Source organism: Gobius niger (genome assembly GCF_951799975.1).
Source record: "Gobius niger genome assembly, chromosome: 1".
NCBI lineage: Eukaryota > Metazoa > Chordata > Actinopteri > Gobiiformes > Gobiidae > Gobius > Gobius niger.
Window position 1 is genome coordinate 4,199,597 of NC_136852.1, and position 25,343 is coordinate 4,224,939.

General features: G+C 42.7%; 1 protein-coding gene across 1 annotated transcript in view; it reads left to right on the plus strand.

Moving 5' to 3' along the window:
• Positions 1–25,343, plus strand: part of LOC306966731 (neurobeachin-like) — a 684,825-nt gene that overhangs the window by 311,941 nt on the left and 347,541 nt on the right. The window contains exons 29-32 of the mRNA XM_079561544.1: positions 7,355–7,613; positions 16,077–16,165; positions 17,924–18,035; positions 20,151–20,278. Of these exons, the coding sequence (XP_079417670.1) occupies positions 7,355–7,613; positions 16,077–16,165; positions 17,924–18,035; positions 20,151–20,278 (588 nt within the window). The remainder of the gene's footprint in view (positions 1–7,354; positions 7,614–16,076; positions 16,166–17,923; positions 18,036–20,150; positions 20,279–25,343) is intronic.

Here is a 25,343-nt window from a genome sequence, read left to right on the forward strand (position 1 = left end):
TGTCGATTCATAGATGGCAAATACTTACCTTTTCACCGTGTTTTCAGTCATTTAGAATGAAAGCTGGTTGTTGTTGTTAGCAGTAGCAGTAAGCTAAGTTAGCAGGTTAGCCGCTACAGGCTGCAAACTCCTCTGTTGACTGGGATGCAAAGTAATGCAGCCATGTTCCAATGGTTCATAAAAAGACAGTTCTCCCAACATAAAAATAAAGATGAAAACTCATCAATGGAGAATTCAAACATGCTCTCAGTGCTTACCATAGTTTTCCAGTGTTATAAACTGAAGGCGCATTGAGTTGCCTTGTGTACGAAACGCGCGGTATAAATAAAGTTGCCTTGCCGGATACACAACCTGTTCTCCCGCTGAGCTTTAAGCACTTTCTTCTTCGTCTAATTCGTGGAAAATAACAAATTTAACGTAGATTAATGTTAAAACTATAAGGTGTATTTAAAAAGTATTTAAAGTATTCAGAATACAGTACTCTGATTGATGGATAGACAGACGGACAGACGGACAGACAGAACAATTTGGAGAAAAATCTAAACTTTCTCTAATTATTCAAAAAGTACTTTAACAAATGCTGAATTATGAATATAGTTTTCTACTAAATAAAGACATGGAGAGGAGCAAAGTGGTTCAACAGCCCACAAATACATTAAAAAAAGGAGAATGCTAACTTGATGCCACATGCTAGCATCATGCTAATGCTGAAGCTAGCTAGCGCTTGCTATGACTGCCGTTTTTTCGCTCCTGCTGAACAATCTGCTGTGAATAAATATTTCATATGGACCCGATTTAGACTTGACTTTATTTGTATGTGATAAATAAGTTTATATTTGGTCAGAAAACAGCTAAAAAAGGGGAAATTGTGTTGTGAAGCCACGCCCCCTTCTCTGACGAGGCGCCGTCTGTATACATTTTCAGGCCAGTGTTCAGTATATTCTGTAACGGAATATATTTTTAAAGTATTCTCCCCAACACTGTATATACCAAGTTGCTTGAAATGTATTTAAATATTTGCCTGCCAATGTTTTATTCCTTTTCATTTGTTTGCATCATTACATATTGTGGGACTATATGATTATTTTTTCTCCTAACAACAGTAAATCTTTGTGCTGGTCTCTGGGTGAATGTGCGGCTGAAGGAAAGACCCAAAGCTGTTGCCGTGCTAAGTTTTGTGACTGAAGAGCGGCCGGGGTGCTGTGGGTTTGCAGCGGAGTCAGCCCTGGCTATTTTGGGCCCATCTGTCAGAGCGCATTAGGCGGGCAATCCACCAGCGCAGAATGGGATCATAGTCTGCTGCCGGAGGAGCCGCGCCGTCGCCTTCACAAACTTCACCACAAAACAGGGACTTTCAGATCGCGTGCGGCCAACGCAGCGTCCGCGACCCGGGCCGGGAGCTGCAGGAGGATACAAAAACAGACGGGTCACTGTAGAGTCAAAATTACAGTTTTAACACAAAGAATTAATTCATTTCACCGGTTTATCGGAGAACTTCAACAGCTCCACTTACAATATTGACTTGTTCATATACAGTGGGGTAAAAGAGTATTTGGTCAGTTTCCCATAGACTCTCTTCTGGCCAAATACTTTTTTTTTCTCCACTGTGTATTGCAGTGGTTCTCAACCTAGGGGTCGGGACCCCCAAGGGAGTCGCGAGACGGATTTGGAGGGTCGCCAGATCATGTAGATAAAACATACATACCTCTTTTAGCGTATACTATAATATTTTATTGTTGCATGTGTGTGCTGTTTTACCAGAGTGCCATTATATGTTCGTAGTTTGATTCATTTTATTTTAGCCATTTGATACTAGTAGTAGTAGAGCCCCATGAGCTGCCACCTTAACGTGGTGGGGTTGTTTGAGTACCCGAATGATCCGAGGAGCTATGTTGTCCGGGGCTTTATGCCCCTGGTAGGGTCTCCCATGGCAAACAGGTCCGAGGTGACGGGTCAGACGAAGAGCAGCTCACAAGACTTCTATGGACGTACACCAATCAAGGACCGAGACGTCGCCCGGCATGGCGCAGCCGGGGCCCCACCCTGGAGCCAGACCTGGGGTTGGGGCCCGAACGCGAGCGTCTGGTGGCCGGGCCTCTGCCTACGGGGCCCGGCCGGGCACAGCCCGAAGGGACGACGTGGGCCCGCCCTCCTGTGGACCCACCACCCGCAGAGGGATCCGTAGGGGTCGGGTGCGGAGAGGACTGGGTGGCAGTCGAGGCCGGGTGCCTCGACGACCTGGTCCACATGCACAGCTTCTGGCGTTCGGGACATGGAACGTCACCTCGCTGGGGGGGAAGGAGCCTGAGCTTGTGCGGGAGGTTGAGAGATACCGACTAGATATAGTCGGGCTCACCTCCACGCACAGCTTGGGTTCCGGATCCCAACTCCTGGAGAGAGGCTGGACTCTCCATTTTTCTGGAGTTGCCCGCGGGGAGAGGCGGCGGGCTGGGGTGGGTTTGCTCATATCCCCCCAGCTCAGCCGTCACGTGTTGGAGTTCACCCCGGTGGACGAGAGGGTCGCGTCCCTACGCCTTCGGGTCGGGGACAGGTCTCTCACCGTTGTCTCGGCCTACGGGCCCAACATCGGTGCAGAGTACCCGGCCTTCTTGGAGTCCCTGGGAGGGGTACTAGATAGTGCTCCGACTGGGGACTCCATTGTTCTACTGGGGGACTTCAACGCCCACGTGGGTAACGACAGTGAGACCTGGGAGGGAGTGATTGGGAAGAACGGCCTCCCCGATCTGAACCCGAGTGGTGTTCTGTTATTGGACTTCTGTGCTAGTCACGGTTTGTCCATAACGAACACCATGTTCGAGCACAAGGGTGTCCATAAGTGCACGTGGCACCAGGACACCCTAGGCAGGAGGTCGATGATCGACTTTGTAGTTGTGTCGTCTGACCTCCGGCCGCGTGTCTCGGACACTCGGGTGAAGAGAGGGGCGGAGCTGTCAACCGATCACCACCTGGTGGTGAGCTGGATCCGCTGGCAGGGGAGGAAGCCGGTCAGACCTGGCAGGCCCAAGCGTGTTGTGAGGGTCTGCTGGGAACAACTGGCGGATCCCTCTGTCAGTGGGGTCTTCAACTCCCACCTCCGGAAGAGCTTCACCCAGATTCCGGGGGAGGCGGGGGACATGGAGTCCGAGTGGACTCTGTTCTCCTCCTCCATTGTTGATGCGGCTGCTCGTAGTTGTGGCCGTAAGGTCTCTGGTGCCTGTCGCAGCGGCAATCCCCGAACCCGGTGGTGGCGCCCGGAAGTAAGGGATGCCGTCAAGCTGAAGAAGGAGTCCTACCTGGCCTTGTTGGCTTGTGGGACTCCTGAGGCAGCTGAGAGGTACCGGCAGGCCAAGCGTGCTGCAGCTCGTGCGGTCGCAGAGGCAAAAACTCGTGTCTGGGAGGAGTTCGGGGAGGCCATGGAGGAAGACTATCGGTCGGCCTCGAAGAAATTCTGGCAAACCATCCGGCGCCTCAGGAGGGGGAAGCAGTGCTTCACCAACACTGTGTACAGTGCGGGTGGGGGGCTGCTGACCTCGACTGGGGATGTCGTCGGACGGTGGAAGGAGTACTTTGAGGACCTCCTCAACCCCGCCGTCACGTCTTCCGATGAGGAAGCAGAGGCTGGGGACTTGGAGGTGGGCTCGCCCATCACCGGGGCTGAAGTCACCGAGGTGGTGAGAAAGCTCCTCGGTGGCAAGGCTCCGGGGGTGGATGAGATTCGCCCTGAGTACCTTAAGTCTCTGGATGTTGTAGGACTGTCTTGGCTGACACGTCTCTGCAACATCGCGTGGCGGTCGGGGACAGTGCCCCTGGATTGGCAGACCGGGGTGGTGGTCCCTCTCTTTAAGAAGGGGGATCGGAGGGTGTGTTCCAATTACAGAGGAATCACCCTCCTTAGCCTCCCCGGTAAGGTCTACTCCAGGGTGCTGGAGAGGAGGATCCGGCCGATAGTTGAACCTCGGATCCAGGAAGAACAATGCGGTTTTCGTCCTGGTCGTGGCACACTGGACCAGCTCTATACCCTCCGTCGGGTGCTCGAGGGTTCGTGGGAGTTCGCCCAACCAGTCCACATGTGTTTTGTGGACTTGGAGAAAGCGTTCGACCGCGTCCCTCGTGGTGCCCTGTGGGGGGTGCTCCGGGAGTATGGGGTCCGGGGCCCTCTGCTAAGGGCTGTCCGTTCCCTGTATGACCGCAGCAGGAGCTTGGTTCGCATTGCCGGCAGTAAGTCAGACCTGTTCCCGGTGCGTGTTGGTCTCCGCCAGGGCTGCCCTTTGTCACCGGTTCTGTTCATTACTTTTATGGACAGAATTTCTAGGCGCAGCCAGGGGCCGGAGGGTGTCCGGTTTGGGAGCCTCAGAGTCTCATCTCTGCTGTTTGCAGATGATGTTGTTCTGATGGCTTCAACAAACCGGGACCTTCAGCACGCACTGGGGCGGTTTGCAGCCGAGTGTGTAGCGGCCGGGATGAGAATCAGCACCTCCAAATCCGAGGCCATGGTTCTCCACCGGAAAAAGGTGGCTTCCCCTCTCCAGGTCGGTGGGGAGTCCTTACCTCAAGTGGAGGAGTTCAAGTATCTCGGGATCTTGTTCACGAGTGAGGGACGGATGGAGCGTGAGATCGACAGACGGATCGGTGCGGCGTCAGCAGTGATGCGGTCGCTGTATCGGTCTGTCGTGGTGAAGAGGGAGCTGAGTCGGAGGGCAAAGCTCTCGATTTACCGATCGATCTACGTTCCCACCCTCACCTATGGTCATGAGATTTGGGTAATGACCGAAAGGACAAGATCGCGAATACAAGCGGCCGAAATGAGTTTCCTTCGCAGGGTGGCTGGGCGCACCCTCCGAGATCGGGTGAGGAGCTCAGCTACCCGGGAGGAGCTCGGAGTAGAGTCGCTGCTCCTCCACGTCGAAAGGAGCCAGCTGAGGTGGCTCGGGCATCTGTTTCGGATGCCTCCTGGTCGCCTCCCGCGGGAGGTGTTCCAGGCATGTCCTAGTGGGACAAGGCCTCGTGGAAGACCCAGGACACGGTGGTGGGACTATGTCTCCGAGCTGGCCTGGTGTCGCCTCGGGGTCCCCCCAGAACAGCTGGAGGAAGTGTGTGTGGATCGGGAAGTTTGGGCATCTCTGCTGAGACTGCTGCCCCCGCGACCCGGCCCCGGATAAAGCGGAAGAAAATGGATGGATGGATGGATGGATACTAGTACGGTGTCGAAAATGAAGGTTTAGGTACTACCGGTATCGGAAAAATAAAAGTATCGAAAGCAGGTACCGAAAAGAAATATAAAATCTTTGTATTCAAGTTTTTATGCTGTTGGTTATACAAATTTGAAAAGAAAAAAAAAAGTGAAAGACAAGGGAAAAAAAAAGGAAAAATGCAAATAGTGGGAAAAATTGGGTTTAATTTGGGGAATCAAAAATATCAAAAAGGGAAATAGCGTGGGAAAAAAATGGGGGGTAAATTTGGGGAAAATTAGAAAAAAAAAAGAGGAAATTGGGAGATAAAAAATTGGGGAAAAATTTGAAGAAAAATATAGGGGGGACATTTTTCTTTTAAATTGTTAAAATGGGGGGAAAAATAAGAAACGTGGAAAGTTTTTTTCCGCCTGTTGTTAAAGGAAGTTTCATCTCAAACAACTAATACAAATGTAAAAGAAATTAAATGGAAGGAAAATAATAAATTAACATTATTCATCTGTTTTATGGTTCTAAATGAAAAATAATTAAGTATCTGTATCGTTATCGTATCGTTAAAGTACCGGTATCGAAAAAAATGTAATGCTACGCAGCCCTACACGGTGTGACCCGGGCGGGGGGTCATGAACCCCTTTAACTGTTACAATGGGGGCCGCGGCTCCAAAAGGTTGAGAACCACTGGTATATTGTATTTAAAAGCATTTTGAATAATGTGTTTATTCCTAACCTAATGTTTTAAGCTTTTACACCAAAAACTAAACTTTTGGAATTTTTGAGGATCTGTCTTTGTTGAGAAGTTATTACTTTTACTCCACATTTGAAAGATGAATATAATACTTTCATCTCCAATACATTTCTATAAAGGATCCAAAGTGAAACGTTTAAATAGGCAGCATGTGTTTTCCTATTTAACCTCCCACCTGAACACAGTTTGGCTCTACCCAAATCTAAAAGCTTCTTCGCGTCAATAAGGCAACGAAAACGAGGATTAAACACAACATAAAAGTGGCAAAAAATGTGGCAAAACCCGACAAAAAAGCAACAGAAAAAACACCAAAAAATGACAAAGAAGCAATGAAAAGAAATGAAGAAAAGCAACAAAAACGCAACACGGAAAAAAATCAATTAAGAAAAGCAGGAATAATATGGGAAAAACGTGGGAGTTTGCATGTCCTCCCTGTGTCTGCGTAGGTTCCCCTACCACTAAAAACATGTACAATAGACTATCCTGGTTAAATAAAGGCCAATACAATACATTAAAGGGGGGGTATTATGCAAAATCGACTTTTTCAAGCTTTCCATCATGTTATTAAGTCATTCCCTCATTAAAAACATGCCTGAAGTGTTGCCTTGGCACATTCACGTATTTTTGAGTCATCTGTAAAGACTCTGATGGCGGCCATTTTAGGGATAGGTTTGCCTGAGTCCTCCTAGGAACGCCCCCACCTCCTGGAGACGCCTCCGAGCTTTCGTCACCAGCCGAGTAACCAACCACTGCTCCTCAGCAGAACCCCCTCCCCGCAGTGTCTAACCCTAAGATGTAAACAGGGGCATCATGGGGCGTGTCGGGAAGGGTCAGGGAGCGTCTTAAAGAGACAGAGGCCTATTTCAAGCCATTCGCTACAGCCATTTTGAAAGAGTAATTTTATACAAGGCAGTTATTGTAATTTACTGCATTTACAGACCAACAGAAGGTTTCGTCATCATTGTAGTGTGATATAGACTGGTGCTGTGTGATTGAAAAAAGCATAATACCCCCTCTTTAAGTATCAAATCTGTCAGCAAAATAGGCTCATTGATTTAAACCTCGCTCCACGGCCTTGCGTTTGTCCCTGGGAAAAAATAAATAATTTTTACTTCAGAAATGCTTTAAATTAAATTGGCGCAGTAACACTCAACACTTCTTGCTGTGAGGCGGTGGGGCCTATGTGTGGAGTTTGTGTTTTCTCCTTATCTATGGTCATTTCCACGTCACCACGTCACTACTAAAACATAATTAGAGAAGCTTTTCTGCACAAACAGTGACTCAAATCAAGTAGTTTTTACCTGAGTAATAATGACAGTGTTTGGTTCATTGCTTTTCTTGGGTGAAGTGATTTTAAAGTGATTTCAAACCCATGTTGTTGTTCCTTGGGTAAATAATATTTCCTTCTGTTTGGTTGCAGGGTGTGAGAGCCGGAGGGAGCTGCCTGGACCGTCCCGGCGTGTCCCGGCCGAGCCCCCTGTCCCCGGGAGCCGACAGGAGCTCCTGAAGCTCCTCCCCCCTCCCTCCTCTCCCTCCTCTGATGATCCCACAGGGCTCAGCGTGAAGCAGATCCTGAGGAGCCTGGTGGCGCCCCCTGTGGACGGAGCGGAGGCGGGGCAGGAGCACGCGCTAAAGGCCCAGGCTCAGGCGGTTCCCACGCAGTTCCACTCGTTCGACCGGTGAGGGACAGTTATTATCTGTATGTGTGGCATGTTTGGGGACAGTTTCTCAGAGTGGTTTCAGTGTAAATGATTCTAATACAGTCCAGATCAAAAGTTTAAATCATAATAATAATGGTTTACACTTGTAATGCACTTTTCAAGCCTGTATTACCAAGTTTCACTTTTGCACGATTATCTTGGCCAAAGTCATTGTGATTAACAATATTATCACGATATCGGCCTATGGTTTAAAAAAATCACTGGAGCTGCAGAAATGATGGGGATTTATTAAATATTCCTCTTCATTGTCTGCTGTAAATGTCATATTGAGTGGGACATAAAGTATTTAAAGGCACACTGTGTAACATTTTGGACTATACCGTTGTCATCAATACAAAAATGCAGTTCATGAGCAGCTCGACACAGAAAATGCTCTTTCTGCTCTAAGAAGAAAGAATGGATTTGGATGAGGAACTGACCTACTGAAATCTTAAATACTGCTGACTTTAGTCACTACATGGAGACGTGGTGTTAGTCTGAGGGGGCGTGGTGTTAGCTTGACAAAGCAGAGCGGCTTCACATGGAAAGATCGAAAAAGATTTTAACATTTCTCTGAGTTTTTAAATTCTTAAAATCGGTCCAAGGACGACTGAGAAACATCCTGTTACAGTCTTCAATCCAGAACCAGGCTGTTTAAATGCACAGACGACAATGAGCGAAAATGATCAAATATATTTCGGCATTTGTCTCTTCCCATAACGTCCCATATTTGTCCCATCCAAATAAGCTAATAAAAAACATATATAACAATGAAAATGTGGGGTCAGGGGCAAGGCCGTGGGAACCCAGGGTGCTGAGGGGGCTGCAGCACCCCCTGGTGGATAGTTTAGGAACTGCAGACAATATTAATAAATAGGAAATATGCACAGAAAAAGCATATTTGGGGTAAATTTTGTCCCTCAGCACCCCCTAACTAATAACTCTTCCCACAGCTCTGGTCCGGGGCCCCCGGAGGGCCTCAGAGAGCACCCCCAAAGCTTGTCTGGAAAGCAAAGTACAGATTTTGAAAGCAAATGCACAGTTATTTTGTAAAGTGTACCACTAAAAATTAGTATTTAGCTACAGTCATTGAAAATTGTAAAACAAGTTCCTTTGAATACAGTCAGTTATTATTGTGGGGCCAGCGTTTTTTTTCCGGATCATTAAGGGCAGCGATGTCCCAGACTTTGGGTCTGGCTGTTGTAGACGATATATTGCCCACCTCTAATTCCTTTTTGAATCTATTTTTTTGTTTGCAAAATATGACTTTGATTAAAATTATTTTAACCTCTTAACTCCCGCCTGAACTGAGAGCATTTTCTCCAGTTCAGCTTTACCCAAGTCCTGTAGGCCAGTGTAACACCTCATTTGAAAGCTAAGATCTACAAAACTCATCTAAATGGATCTTTTTCCTCACGTCATCAGATTTTTTTCCATCTTTTTTTTTTGGGGGGGGGGGGGGTGCATTCAACTCATTTTGTAACTTTTTTGTCATTTTTTAATCAATTTTTTGTCATTTTTTGTGTCATTTTTTTGTCATTTTTTTGTCACATTTGTTGTAATTTTTTTAAATCAATTTTTTGTCATTTTTTGTCTTCTTTTTGGGTTATTTTTTGTCATTTTTGTTTTTTTTGTCTTTTTTTGTCCATTTTTTGTCATTTTTTGTGTCATTTTTTGTGTCATTTTTTGTGTCATTTTTTGTCACATTTTTTGTCATTTTTTTTAAATCAATTTTTTGTCATTTTTTGTCTTTTTTGGGTCATTTTTTGGGTCATTTTTGGTCACATTTTTGGTCATTTTTTTGTCACATTTTCTGTCATTTTTTTGTCATTTTTTGTAATTTTTTGGTCATTTTTTTGGGTCATTTTTTGGGTCATTTTTTGGGTCATTTTTTGTCTCTTTTTGTCATTTTTTTGTCATTTTTTTGGGTCATTTTTTGGGTCATTTTTTTGTCACATTTTTTGTCATTTTTTGTCACAGTGTTGTCATTTTTTTAAATCATTTTTTTGTCATTTTTTTGTCATTTTTTGTCATTTTTTTTGTCATTTTTTTGTCATTTTTTTGTCATTTTTTGGTCAAAGTTTTCTGACTTTTTTGTCACATCTTCATCATTGTTTTCGTCTCAGTTGTGTTGCTATTTTCACACCTTTTTCCAGAAGCTTTTGGACTGGGGTAAAGCCAAACTGGAGACAATGTGCTCGGTTCAGGTGGGAGTTAAGGGGTTAACAGTGAAATTACCCTCAGCAGCTGAACGTCCACACACACACTTGTCCCGGAGCTCATTTCGTCCTTTCTTGACGCTGTCACCCCGGATCACGGCGCGGCCCGACACACAGGCGAAGGGGCCGTCCCGCGCTGGCAGCCCATCTCACTCGCAGCTGGCCCACAATTAGACACAGCAGAGCGCACCAGAGCGCCCTCAAACCCGCCGCGGACAGTCCGTGTGAAAGACCTTCAAAAATAATACAGCGCGGCCCGGGCGCCTCGTCGGAGCTGCCGCCTCCCATTAGGGGCCGAGGGGCTGAGCAGGACGGGGCAGACGGAGTGTGGCGGCGGGGGTAATGTGTCATCAGCCGCCCCCGAGACTGTCGGCACAACAATATTCCCCTCATCAGGCGCCCGCTTATTCAGAAGCCTGGTCAGAACGGGATGGGAGTGTCCAGGGTTCAATGTGGATCACTCTCATGACAAGCATCTCCCGGGACAAATCGGTTTGCTGTCAGTCATGTGACAAAAACGCCACCGCCGCCATCTTAATGAGACGAGAACAGAGACTAAGACTCCTGATGTTTATGTCGACCAGGGCTGGGAACAGTTTAACGATAACAAAGAGTTATGGTACTACTGGTATGGAGAAAAAAAGGATCTAAAGCAGGTATCAATTAGAAAAAAGAAAATCTGTATAATCAAGTTTTAATGCTCTTGGTCAAAATGTATAAGGAAAAAAAAAACAAATTGGGAAAACCATGTGAAAAAATTGGTGTAAATTAGGGAAAAAAAAATATATATATATATTTTTTTACACAAATATTGGAAAAACTATTGCGAAAAAATTTAACATTTTGAGGAAATTTGGGAATAAATGTAAAGAAGGATCTGGGGCAAAATTGGGGGTTAAAAAATTGTGGAAATATATTAAACAATTTTTGGGAAAATGTTGAAAATGTGTAACCTGGCTAACACCATGCTGCTGTGTGCGCTCGAATCATTTCGAACTGCACAACAGCCTGGGGACCATGGCTGAAATTTTCGCATGGATGTGGGAACCAATCACAGAGCGAGGAGGGACGGCAAGATGATGACGAGCTATTCGATATACGGAAGCTTATAGTTTATTTACGGATTTAAAAAAAACGTTTATTTACGGATCCAACATGACAGCAGCAGACGCGACGCTATTTTTCGATCAAGCTTTAGACCTTGTTCTAAATAGTTTAGCTCGAAAGTTTACAGCGGGTACGTCATACGTCATCTCATACGATGATACGATTGGCTGTGGCCTCGTGCAGACGCATGAGAGACATTCGTAGCGCCCAATAAACAGCTATGGACGATCGTAAACCACACCTCTCCTATGAAAAAATGAATTGGTGTCCCCAGACTATATATCACTTGTGATTTTAGTCTGGTGTTAGCCAGGCTAGAAAATGTGTAGGAAACAACTGAAAAAATGTGTTGAAATTTTTGGAAAAATAAGAAAAACTTGGAAACAACTTTACTGTCTCCTCCTTTTGAAGACAGTACCGTTTTCTTTTTCTTGTAGTCCTTCCAATATAGAATCGTCCACATGGAAACTCTAATCTCCATCCATCCATTTTTTCCCCACCGTTTTCGGGTCGTATCACATAACACCAGCCCCCTATGGCTCCTCCTGCAGGTGGTGGGTCCACAGAAGGACGGCCTCATGGTTCTAACCGGGCCTGTTGGTCTCTCATAAGGGGCTTCTGACCCGCTCTTTGTCTGGACCTGTTTGCCCTGGGAGACCCTACCAGGGGCACAAAGCCCCCGACAACAGAGCTCCAGGATCATTCAGGCGCTCAAACCCTCCACCTGGTTAAGGCAGCGGCTCCAGGAGGGGGAAACTCTAATCTGTGCACTACAAATGGAGTATTATGTTAGGATCTGGTTCTTTTGTATCACGCGAGAAGAGATATTTGAAAATAGCCAAAGCATACACTTGAGATAGAAGTCGTCTCAAAGATAAGGCTTTTATTGCCATTGTTCCTAGTTACAAAGTTGTATAACCAGCTGGTGACTTCAGAGAAAGAGAAGAAGTGAAGTCCAGACCTCCGTTGACAGTCCCCTTTTATCCTAGTCTTGCACTCCTCTACGCAGAGAGGGTGACTGCCTATCAGTGAGTCAGTCGTTTGTGTCTATGTGTTTGTATATTATCTGTACTTTGCGTTATGTTCAGAATGATTATGGTGTGGACCATTTGTCTATCAGCTCATCTCAGTGACATGGTCTTCTTGTTGTGTAGCGTGTAAGCAAAGCATGAGTCAGAGGCTTGTTCAGATTTCGGTATAATCCTTACAATTACAATTGATAAACGATTGAATCTCCTCCTCCTGGTCGGATGTGCTTGATGTTGGTCTGGTGAAAGGACGAATCAATAACGATCATGGAACATTTGGACATTTTCTGTTTGGAGATTTATTTCCCAAACCCTGTCTCTCCCATTGAGCTGCTCCAACTCAAAGTCTGACAATCCAGAATGTCGTGAACACACACTACAAAAAGTAAATGACTTGAATTGAGGAAATATATCTTGTTTTGAAGGGTTTTCACTCATTTAGACACTTTCCCTGACCTGACCAAGATTGTTTTGCTAGTTTGAGGACATTTCAGATGGTTCTATGGTAAATCTCTCTAGAAATAGGAAAGTAAAACTGCCAATGGGACAAGACTGTTTTTCTTACCCCATTGGCAAAGAAACGTACTTGAAATAAAGGCAAAATGTATTGAAACGAGTCAGAAACCTCTCAGAACAAGTGAAATAATCGAGGTCAAATGCCCAACTAAACATTAACTAGTCAAAACAACTAAAATTTTGATTATTATGCTCAAACTGAGACGTCTAAACTGATCTACTAAATTACTTTTAACTACACTGCATTATAACAGGGTTTTTGTATTATATCCAGCTGAAATTAATGTCTTTTATTTGGGTCACAGAAACCCCGAAGCTACACCAGTTTAAAACCCACTCCTGCGAGAAGAACTCATTACAAATCCATACTGAGTGTGGGCTCACTGCATCCACGCCCCCGGTGTGATTTAAATCCTAATTTCTCAGTGCAAACAATGAGCCTCTCTTCCTCCCTCCCCTAAAACGGCCTCTGAAACACACTTTTGCGGCGCGTAACTCGCTGTAACTCCAGCGCTAATGGTTTCTAATTGAATCGCGGCTCCGACTGTGCCGACTCTGTGGACTGTGCAAAGCAAACGCTCGGCTCCCTCGGCCCCAGACCTCATTCGTATTCAGCGCGAGATTAATCCCCGCTTTATTCTGCGCCACTCAATTAAGACAATCCTATTAATAAAATATGTACACGCTAATGCATAAATGATTCATGAGGCGCCGCACATGCATAATTCAGAGCGAGGAGCTGTGTTTCCTCGGCGTTTGGGGATGTGAAAGCGGCTTTGCTTGAGGACGTGGTTAGAAATGTACATAAACATAAAGTAGTTGTACAGAGAGAGGCCTGTGTTACTGATAACAGCGCATTAGCAGAAGTACTCTGTACCAAGGATGTACATGCAGTGCATTTTGTGTAGTTTTCATAATCTAATCCAAATGTAGCCATGGTTTAATCTCTCTTAAAGCCTATATCAGCCAGTGCAAAACCAGAAGCAACATTTTCATTGATTCAACAGCAGAATGTGAGACACGCTCGGTGTTTGTGTTTGGTTTATTACTTCTCAGTCTCGTATCTCAGTCAGGAGCCGGCCTCGTTGTTTGGTCTCGTTGTTTGGTCTCGTTGTTTGGTCTCGTTGTTTAGCCTCGTTGTTTGGCCTCGTTGTTTGGCCGTATTAGCTTTATTGTTTTCTTCAATCATTCCCAGAGTTCTGGTTGGCATTACGGTTGATTCATTCTCCCCTGTTCAATAAATATTGGTCATGTCGTGTTCAAGATACTGTTTTAAAAGAGGAAGCAAATGTTGTATTTGATATGAATTGAACTGAATGATTTGAAGTGTTTGACAGAAGAAAATCCATCAACAAATGGAGCTAAAGTCTGTGCCTCCGATAAAACTGAAATAACATTTGAAAAACTGCACATTTTCTTTGACATAAGGTCAGTCACAACTATGAAATAGTCATGACAACTAGAAAGAGATACAGCAGTATCATTATGATTGCATTAAACTGGGTTAGAAGGATTCAATTGACATTAGTTCCAACGTATTGCTATGGACAAGTGAAATAAATGACAATGAAAAACTTGTGAAAAGTCAAGATCTGGACATTTTATTTATTATTGCATTGCTTTCCCTTTTTATTTAGTCCGAGCTGTAAACCCGACACTTTCGTTTGACAAAGCAGAGCAGCTTCCCATGGAAATGTTGAAACAGTAGGTTACGCACGGGCTTACTTTGATAGATCAACGTGCACACCCCCAACACCAAAACAACAACAGTTTTACATAAATAAACCACACACGCCTCAAGTGCCACAACACCAGGTCTAATCTGAGTTTTAAGGAGGCATTTCCATCGTGGGTCAGTCTTTACCTCCTGATGATGCTCCTTATAGCCACAGCTCAGTCCAAAAGAAAGAAGCGCATTTTACAGGGAGCATAGAATCCTGCAGCTGCATCGCAAATGTTCCAATACGCTACAGTTTTCTTGCAACTGCTGCATAACTCTGCAACTCCTGACAGTTTCTGATCAATTAAATCCTGTACATTTCGTAACTTTGCGCATTCGAACGGTGTCCAGCGCGAGGCTGCTGCCGCTCTGTCCCGCCCGCTCATCTTGGATCTGCAGCAGCGGAAGGACAGTTTTATTTCTTTAATCTTTATTAAACATTGCGCTGCATCATGCATGTTACGCGTGTACAAGAGAACCCCCACCCCCCCCCCCGGCAAACCACCGCCTTCCACAGGTCTGGGGAAAGCATGGGGAGGGGGCGGCACCACAACATCACAATGCGAGTCTGTCCACCCCTCCTGTCCTGCCCACCAGGTATGACACTGAAGATTGCAAGGAGCGCCACCCGTCTGCGCAGTCGTCTGCTCTACAGCCTGCGCCATGAACCACAAGATCTGGCCTTATGACTTATCAGGCAAAACCGTCCTGTTCGTTAATCTTTCACCTTGTTCTTCATGCTCTTCTGTGCTATTCCCTTTCATTGGTTCATTTTGAGTAATCCTCTTCACTTTGGTTACATGATTTTTGGCCCCAGTGTTGTCAGTCACATCGCTCCTGCTGACTCTTGGGTTCTTTGTCACAATTTAACATTGAGACAGGCTCAGTCTCAAACGCACCTTTTCTGGCAGGCTTTCAATCCTGGAGTAAGAAGTATTTATGAGCTCCCATGTTGTTTGCTTTACTGGATTTGTCTTTGTCTTATCTTTGTGTTTTGTTGTGTTTAGATGTCCCAATTTGATATTCACTATCCGTATCAGAAGCTGATCTAGGTTTGAGAGTATCGGATAGGATCGGATTTAATGACTGGATCAGGTGAATTTGTGGTCCTGAATCTGGCCTGCAGGTTTACCGCAGCGCTGTGGTGAACCTGCAGGCTGAAACCCACCCGTAAAATACTTGGTTTTAACATTTTTGAACTCTGTATAGTCCCTTTAACCCCCACCTGGACTGAGCGCATTTTCTTCTTGAAAAAAGCATGAAAATCGTGGGAAAACTGTAACTTTGTTTAATCGTGTTTTTGTTGCTCTTTTGTTGCAATCAGTTCTGTAGGTCTGAGCTTCAAATGAGGCGTGACAATGTCCAGTGGAAAAGCTTTTATTTGTTCATTTATTGACCTTTATTTAACCAGAATAATCTTGGATTGATAGTTTTAGATTTGGGTAAAGCCGAACTGGCGAAAATGCGCTCGGTTCAGGCAGGTGCTAAGAGATTAACACTGTTATAGGCCCATTTTAGCCTTTATATTACTCAACATTACCTTCTGATTTAATATTCAAAGCTAAATCCAAAACTTCTTGCATATTTATAGAAAGGCCTGTAATAGACTAATATATTGCCTGAAATATATTATTAATATAAAGCCGATAGCCAATGTCTAATGATTTTAAGAATACAAAAGACTGTTTCTGAGGGTGAAAATATCGGATCAGAAGCTCAAAAACGTGGATCGGAACATCCCAAGTATTTACACTTTGCATCTTATGTTCAGACTGTTTATTGGTCCGGTACATGCTCAGTATGAAGGGAATATCAGACTCTCACTGTCCACTGCTGTGTCCTGTATTTGCAGGAGTGTGGTTGTGCCGGCGAGGGCGACTCCGAGCGCTCCAAACGTCTTCTGTGCCTCGTCTGCCACGGCCAAAACCATCAACACCTCAGGTCAGACACAACCACCACATCGAGAACGGCTTTAGGACATACTCCCTCTTGTGATCGACTCTTAACCTCTTAACTCCCGCCTGAACCGAGAGGATCTTTTTTTTCCATCATTTTTTTTTCATTTTATTTCTCGTTTTTGTAACTCACTTTTTTTTGTACTTTTTTGTCACATTTTTGTCATTTTTTCGTCAATTTTTTATCAAATTTTTGTCACATTTTTGTCATTTTTTTGTCATTTTTTTTGTCTTTTTTTGGTCATTTTTTGTCTTTTTTTGTCTTTTTTTTTTTTTTTTGTGACATTTTGTCCACTTTTTCATAAACTTTTCTCACTTGTCACATTTTCATCATTTTTTTGGTCTCAGTTTTGTTGCTATTTTCACACCTTTTTTTCAGAAGCTTTTGGACTGGGGTAAAGCCAAACTGGAGAAAATGTGCTCGGTTCAGGTGGGAGTTAAGGGGTTAACAGAAGTCCAAACAGCAACATTTTTTCGTCAATTTTTATCACATTTTTGTCACAGTTTTTGGACATTTTTTGGTAATTTTTTGTCAATTTTTTTTTATTTTTTTGTCAAATTTTCGTCAAATTTTTGTCACATTTTTTTCATTTTTTCGTGACATTTTTGCCACTTTTTCCATACATTTTTCGTCACTTTTTTGTCAATGTTTTCTCACTTTTTTGTCACATTTCCATCATTGTTTTCGTCTCGGTTTTGTTGCTATTTTCACAGCTTTTCTCCAGAAGCTTTTGGACCGGGGTAAAGCCAAACTGGAGAAAATGTGCTCGGTTCAGGTGGGAGTTAAGGGGTTAAATACCATTAAAAAGGATTGAATGTGGTTCAAACTGGCAGTGAATTAAAATAATGACTTTACTCAATTATATTTACTGCATAAGTTCATTGAAAATGCAAAAAATATGGTCTGAAGTTTTGGCTGAAACATTTTTAGCTCAAAAGTTGCCCATTGTTTCCACTTTGCTTTGAAATACAGACATTTCTGATGGAATATTTGAAAAACCTACAGAAATGAAGTGTTCACAGATTTAAATATAGTATTTGGGCTTTAAAATGGTTTAAAACAAAATTAAATTTGACTTTTTTTCACCTTAACCTCTAACCTAAGCCTTCAACTGAGCACTTTTTCTCCAGTTCGGCTTTACCTGAATCTAAAAGCTTCATTGCTTCATTTGAAAGCTAAGGCCTTCAAAACTAATCGTAAGTTTTTTGTCATGTCACAGATTTTTGCGTTTTTGTCACTTTTTAACACATTATTGTTGCTTTTCCAGAACGGTTTTTTTTTTTCCTTTTTTTGTCCATTTTTTTGTTGCACTATTTTGCCTTTTTGTTCCATGAAGCTTTTAGATTTGAGTAAAGCCAAACTGGAGAAAATGTGCTTGGTTCGGGTGGGGGTTAAGAGGTTAAAACTGTAGAACTGTATTTATAGAAGCGACTTGTGTTATTATTACCAGGACGGTGATCAAATTTGAAACATAAGTCAGTCTTTTGGCCTGTAGTCCCTCCGGCCTCCACCAGATGGCTCTCTTAACCCTCTTTTGTGCTGGGATTTCAGTCTGGTACTAAAAACAGCAGCTCTGCTCCTCTCAAGAGACTGGTTTTGGAGTTTACTTCTAAATAAAGCTGGATGATTGGGACACTTAGGAGTTTGGGAAATGATCTAATTGTCATTTTGAATATTTTAAAGGCTTGTGAGCGTTACTGTTGAGTCCACTGTTCCAGGACCTAAACCCTGCTCCTGTTGCAGGTGCGTCCGTGGCCTCGTCCTGCTCTCCTCTGGTGAACGGGTCGACCCGACAGAACGTCCCGGGGGTGCAGAGCGTGGGGCCCGTCCCTGTGGACTCTGAGGGGAGCACCAGGTACAGCGTGAATACGATTTAATGATAATGTCTTACACTTGGCAACACGTCCCACACAGTCGAAATGTAAATGAATCAGACCTTAAGAATGTTTGTGAACGCTTTGTGTTTAGGCACCGTATAAACACTAAGATGATGTTTAGATAAAGTGCTCATATATCCTAAAGTCGACTTTAGGATATACGGAACAATGAGCACTTTATCTACTGTTTTTGGCTTGACAAAAAAATGTAAAAATGTGAAAAAAATGTGAAAAAAATGTGACAAAAAATGTGATTAAAATGTGATAGTAAATGACAAAAATGTGACAAAAATGACAAAAATGTGATTAAAAAAATGTGATAAAAAATGTCATAAAAAATAACAAAAATTGGAAAAAGAAATGTGACAAAAATGTGATAGAAAACGACAAAAAATGTGATAAAAAATGTGATAAAAATAACAAAAATGGGGGAAAAAATTTGACAAAAATGTGATAAAAAAATAACAAAAATTGTGATTAAAAATGTGAAAAAAATGTGATTAAAAATGACAAATGTGATAAAAAATGACAAATGTGATAAAAAATGTGAATAAAAATGTGATAGTAAATGACAAAAACGTGACAAAAATGTGATAAAAAATGACAAAAAATGTGATAAAAAATAACAAAAATGAGAAAAAGTGTGACAAAAATGTGATAAAAAAATTTGATAAAAAAGACAAAAATGGGGGGAAAAAAACGACAAAAATCTGACAAAAAATGTGAAAACAATTTGACAAAAAATGACAAAAATGTGATAAATATGTCGCAAAAAAATACAAAAATTGGACACAAATATGACAAAAATGCAGCAAAAATGCAACAAAAATAGCAACAAAAATGTGACAAAAACTCGGCAAAAAAGTGGCAAAAATTAGATAAAAAAATAATGTTGAGATAATCTGTTGAGATCAGTTTTACAGGCTCTGAGCTCCAGTCGAGAAACTTTCAGATTTAGGTAAAGCTGATAAAATGTGCTCAGTTAAGGCGGGGCAATAGAAACAGAATTTAATGTGTAATCTAGAAATCAGTGACATTGTCTTGAAATAAGTAAATGTGTCCTCCTTTTATGTTTATTTATTAGGATCCACTTTTCTTCCTGGGCTCATAAACTAAAATACAAACACTTATGTTTTTAGGCCACTTACTAACTCAGCGATTGAATTCTCCCACTTCAGATATTTGTTACCAATATATCACATCGATATCACATTTTTTCCAGTATCGGCTCCGACATCTGATGCCAGTATCGGTGCATCCCTAGTTTTATCTTTAAAAATCCCCATTGGTTTAGATTAGATTTTGCTGTATTTTTGAGGATTTTATGAGCAAAGACACATTACCCATTATCATTTTGTTCTCTGAGAGGTCAGAACTTTAAGCTTAGCCCCTTAACCGAGTGCATTTTCTCTAGTTCGGCTTTACCCAAATCTAAAAGGTTATAGACCAGTATAAAGCCTCATCTGAAATCTACAAAATTAGATATTTTTCCTCACGTTGTTGCTGTCACTTTTTTGACTTTATTCGTCACATTTTTGGTCGCTTTTTGTTGCTTTTTCATCATATTTTTGTCACTCTTTTGTCACAGTTTCATCGTTTTTTTTTGTGTCATGTTTTCTTGTGTTTTCAATCTTACTTTTTGTCTCATTTTTATCGCTTGGCGCTTTTTTTTTTCCCTCCAAGAAGCTTTGAGATTTCGGAAAAAGCCGAAAATGGAGAAAATGCACTCAGTTCAGAACTACTCAATTACACTCTGAGTATTTGATGCGATTAAGGAACATTTTCCCGATTTCTGAGGTCTTCACCGAGTGCCCCCCCCCCCCCCGATCCCCTCTCTCTCCTCCGCTGTTGCCATGGCAGCAGTCGCCACAGACTCCACTCGGTCCAACTCCAGGCCACGGCGCTGGTTTTTACAGCCGAGCCGGCATTTTGAGAGACAATAGCTAATATATTATCTTTATCTCATCTTGTTATATATTTGCTACAGTCATGTGACACCATTACCGCGTACATATAATAAAAATACAGCTTAAAGTGGCATAACAAACCAGAACAAATATGATTGTCATTGTTGATGTAAACCCTGTGTGCAGCATCACGGCTCGGCTGGAGCGAGCTCTGGAGAAGGTGGCTCCTCTGCTCAGGGAGATCTTCGTGGACTTCGCTCCGTTCCTGTCCCGCACGCTCCTGGGCAGCCACGGGCAGGAGCTGCTGATCGAAGGTACGCACTCAAACTCTCAACCCAAAACATGCACAACAGACTTAAAGACCTCAAGCTACTCGTCTCAGAGAAGAACATCCTGAACGACCAGGTTATCTCATCAGTGAATCTCTTCTACTGTGATGATCTTTGGTGAGGTGTAAATCACTGCTGAGATCCATCCCCTTTCTTTGGCATGTTCGAGATAGTCCCGTAGTTGTTTTAGTGGAGTAGTGGAGTAGTAGTAGTGGAGTCATGTTTTTGTAGACTCCGAAGGGACATGATCTCTTCCCTGTATTTTCTGTGTAAAGGTAAAATTAAGGTAAAATTAAGATAAAATAAATAAATAAAATAAGCCTTCATTGTGTATTGAAATAATGAATGCCATTACTAGAGGAAATCCAGAGTTAAAGTAATATTTCTTTGTGATCAGGTGTTTAAAAAGAGCCTTGTAGTTAAAATCAGCTAAATCCCATTATAATGAACACGGTTAAAGCTCTGTTGGACCCGGAAGTGGAGTGATGACATCATCACTTAAAGAGGGGGTATTATGCTTTTTTTCAATCACATAGCACCAGTCTATATCACACTACAATGATGACCAAACCTTCTGTTGGTCTGTAAATGCAGTAAATTAGAATAACTGCCTTGTATAAAATGGCTGTAGTGAATGTCTTGAAATAGGCCTCTGTCTCTTTAAGAACCTCTGAGCCTTTCAGACACGCCCCCTCCACACGCTGTCTGTGGCATCAGTGGGGAGGGGGTTCTGCTGAGGAGCAGTGGTCGGTTACTCGGCTGGTGACGAAAGCTCGGAGGCGTCTCCAGGAGGTGGGGGCGTTCCTAGGAGGACTCAGGCAAACCTATCCCTAAAATGGCCGCCATCAGAGTTTTGACAGATTACTCAAAAATACGTGAATGTGCCAAGGCAACACTTCAGGCATGTTTTTAATGAGGGAGTGACATAACATGATGTAAAGCTTGAAAAAATCGATTTTGCATAATACCCCCACTTTAAAAAAACAAAACAATTCAAATGGACTTACTTTTATGGACAGGTGTCAACAAATCGTTCACCTAGAACATGTTTTCAGCCTCTAGTTTTAGTCGACGATTTCAAGATTTACCATACATCCATTTTATGAGATTCCAAACCCAGACCTCTCCCTTTTGTGCCGCCCAACTAAAAAGCAACAAAATGAAAATGGAGGCTTTATCTTGACCTGGTTTCCCGGCCTGGGCAGCAGGGCAGTGGTACTCGACAGTATGGCGGCGCGTGTAAACAGGCTGCTGTCGGCCGCTGCTGAAGGGGGAATGATAAACCAGGCAGCTGTGAACGCGTGTGTGTGTTAGCCTTTCACTCAGGGCCTGTCAGAGGAGCCGTCCGAGCTGACAACCCGGAGAGGGGCGCGCGGACAGGGGCAGGAGGCGGGACGACACCCCCCCCCCTGCACACCTGCTTAACCCCCGAGTCTGACCTGACAGGTGATACAGGCCGGACACGCTAAACACGGCGGATGTACGCTTCGATTCCGAACCGTGTGCGCGATGTTTTACCCGATAAATGGAAGAGAATACGACACGAGTCTTTACTGTGAGCGACTCGTCTCAGACCTGACTCGTAAATCTGTCTGAGTGGGACATCAGTTCGTTTCGGCGGATCGTTTGCTGCTTTTCCTTAGGAGGAATAAAGTGAAAGATTTAACCTGTTAACTCCCACTATTTTCTCCAGTTTGGCTTTACCCTAATCAAAAAGCTTCTTGGGAAAAAAGCACCAAAACAGCCACAAAAAATGAGAAGAAAACAAGGATGTAAACGCAACATAAAGTGACAAAAATTCAACAAAAAAATTACAAAAATGTGACAAAAATTCAACAAAGATGTGACAAAAATTCAACAAAAATGTGACAAAAATGTGACAAAAATGTGACAAAAATTCAATAAAAAAGTGACAAAAATTCAACAAAAATTCAACAAAAATTCAATAAAAAAGTGACAAAAATTCAATAAAAATGTGACAAAAATTCAATAAAAATGTGACAAAAATTCAACAAAAATGTGACAAAAATTCAACAAAAATGTGACAAAAAATCAACAAAAATGTGACAAAAATTCAATAAAAAAGTGACAAAAATTCAACAAAAATGTGACAAAAATTCAATAAAAAAAGTGACAAAAATTCAATTAAAAAGTGACAAAAATTCAATAAAAATGTGACAAAAATTCAATTAAAAAGTAACAAAAATTCAATAAAAAAGTGACAAAAATTCAATTAAAAAGTGACAAAAATTCAATAAAAATGTGACAAAAATTCAACAAAAAAATGACAAAAATTCAACAAAAATGTGACAAAAATTCAATAAAAAAGTGATAAAAATTCAACAAAAAATGACAAAAATTCAACAAAAATGTGACAAAAAATGACAAAAATTCAACAAAAAAATGACAAAATTCAACAAAAAAAATGACAAAAATTTAACAAAAATGACAAAAATTCAACAAAAATGTGACAAAATTTCAACAAAAAAATTACAAAAACTCAACAAAAGTGACCAAAATGAAAAAAAAACAACAACACACAAAACAAGGTGACACAACACAGCAACAACGCGAGGAAAAAGATCAGTTTTGTGGGTCTTAGCTTTCAAATGAGGTGTTACACAGGCCTATATAATAACCAAAGAGGACAGAATGCATTTGGTTTAGGCGGGGGGTAAGAGGTTAAATCACCGTCCTTTCACGTGTCATTCTCACTGCCGCCTGCAGAGGGCGCTCCAGGCCGATTCTTCAAACCTCACCAGCCCAATGTCATCTTTTCCACCCATGGGCATTACTGAACCTCTGGTCATTAAAGTTTCCCTAAAGAGGAGCTAAACTATGGCTGCAGGGTTTATCGGGATCAAGTCACATGACGTTTTGACTTCTGCAACAACCACCTCAACAGACCGAGGTGGTTTTTTGAGTGATCGACGTCACCGATCAGACTTGTGGAGCCTTGTGATCCCCGGTTCAGCTGCAACAGATAAAAGGTCTGAGTTTCTATAAAGGATGTGATTCCATCCCGGACTTATTAGTCACGTGGCTGTCCCTCAGAGGTACTCTCTGCTAAGGTTAAGGTATACTTTATTAATACCTGTAGGGAAATTAATTATCTGCATTTGACCCATCCTCAATGCTGCTGGGGCGACCTGTTCAGAGATACATGTGATACAGTCTGGAATTGTGCCATTTGAATCTCGCTGATTCCAGCAAAACCAAGACCAGCCAATCAGAGCACGGGAGGCGGGAGTTAATGGTGCGTCATCTTCTGCGCTAGAATTTCCCATCAGCCAGTGCTCCTCCTGTCACCAAAACAGTGAAGATGGCGGCCACAACAATCTTTAATCTTTAGTGCCCTTTCTTCTGTTTTACATGAGCTGGACAGCAAGAAGCTGCTCAGAGGACTTTCACCAGAGCATTTACTCGACTGCACGTGTGGATAAAAACAATCATGGCGGAGGACGTAAACACCAAGTGCTTTGTGTTTGATTGGTTCTCTCTCGTTCAAACTGCGATCGTTAGCCCCGCCTCCAGTCCCAATTTGGAAATTGCGTACTATCACCACAATTCCAGACTGTCTTTATATGTATTTAGAAATACATAAATAAAGTCAGTCTGGCTTTATGCCAGGCTACGCCAGAACCTCAGTTTCTCTGCTCCGGCTCCAGAGAACTCATGACGGGCGGTGAGTGAAGTCTCCTCACAGAGAGTACTACGTACATTTGTACAAAGCCATGATGGTTACAGTTGTTTCACCTAAGATGTATTTTATATTTTTGTATTATTTTTGATGCAAACTGTTTTATGATGTGTTGCTGCCTCTCGGCCAGGTCACTCTTGTAAAAGAGATTATAAGTTTTTACCTGGTTAGATAAAGGTAAATAAAAAATTAAACTTTGTGCGGTGTATCTTCGGTCACATTGGCAAATATACCTTCTTTCTCATCGTTCTCATTGAATGCACTTTACATTGCATTATTCATTCCCTCATACTCGGTGGTGGTAAGCTACAATTGTAGCTTCCCTGGGGTAGACTGACAGAAGCGAGGCTGTCAATCCGCGCTATCGGCCCCTCTGACCACAACCACCACTCACTACATTCACCCAGGCTGCACCCATCCAAGCACCGACCAGGCCCTTCCTGCTGAGCTCCTGACGGGATCAGGCAGAGTAAAGGCGGTTTTTAAATGTATCAAATCCAAAAATTGCAAATTGAGTCAAAAAAAGAGGGATAATTGGGACAAGAGAGGCTAAACTGAGGCTAATGTGAAGCTTTAATCCCTTAACTCCCACCTGAACCGAGCACATTTTCTCCAGTTTGACTTTACCCCGGTCCAAAAGCTTCTGGAAAAAAGCTGTAAAAAATAGCAACAAAACTGAGACGAAAACAATGATGGAAATGTGACAAAAAAGTGAGAAAACATTGACAAAAAAGTGACGAAAAATTGATGAAAAAGTGGCAAAAATGTCACAAAAATATCACAAGAAATTGACAAAAAATTGACGAAAAAATGACAAAAAAATGACGAAAAAATGACAAAAATGTGACAAAAAAACTACTAAAATGTGACAAAAATGTGATAAAAAATTGACAAAAAAATGACAAAAATGTGACAAAAAAAATGAGTTGAACACCCAACAAAAAATGATGAAAAAAAATAAATCTGATGACGTGAGGAAAAAGATCCTCTCGGTTCAGGCGGGAGTTAAGAGGTTAAAAGAGACGAGACTAAAGAGGAGCTAAAGAAAGTTTTTAACCTCCAGTTATACATATGTCCACTTGAATGTTTTGCTGTAATATTGGAAAGACGTTGTGATTTTGCTCCGCCCTCAGCCCTGTTTGCTCCGCCCTCAGCCCTGTTTGCTCCGCCCTCAGCCCTGTTTGCTCCGCCCTCAGCCCTGTTTGCTCCGCCCTCAGCCCTGTTTGCTCCGCCCTCAGCCCTGTGACGCCTCACAGTAAAGCCTACAGTTCCTCTCACAGTTGAAATACTGTGCTGTGCTGCAAAGGCGCTCCATTTACCAGTAATTACTGACCATCCATCACGGGGCGC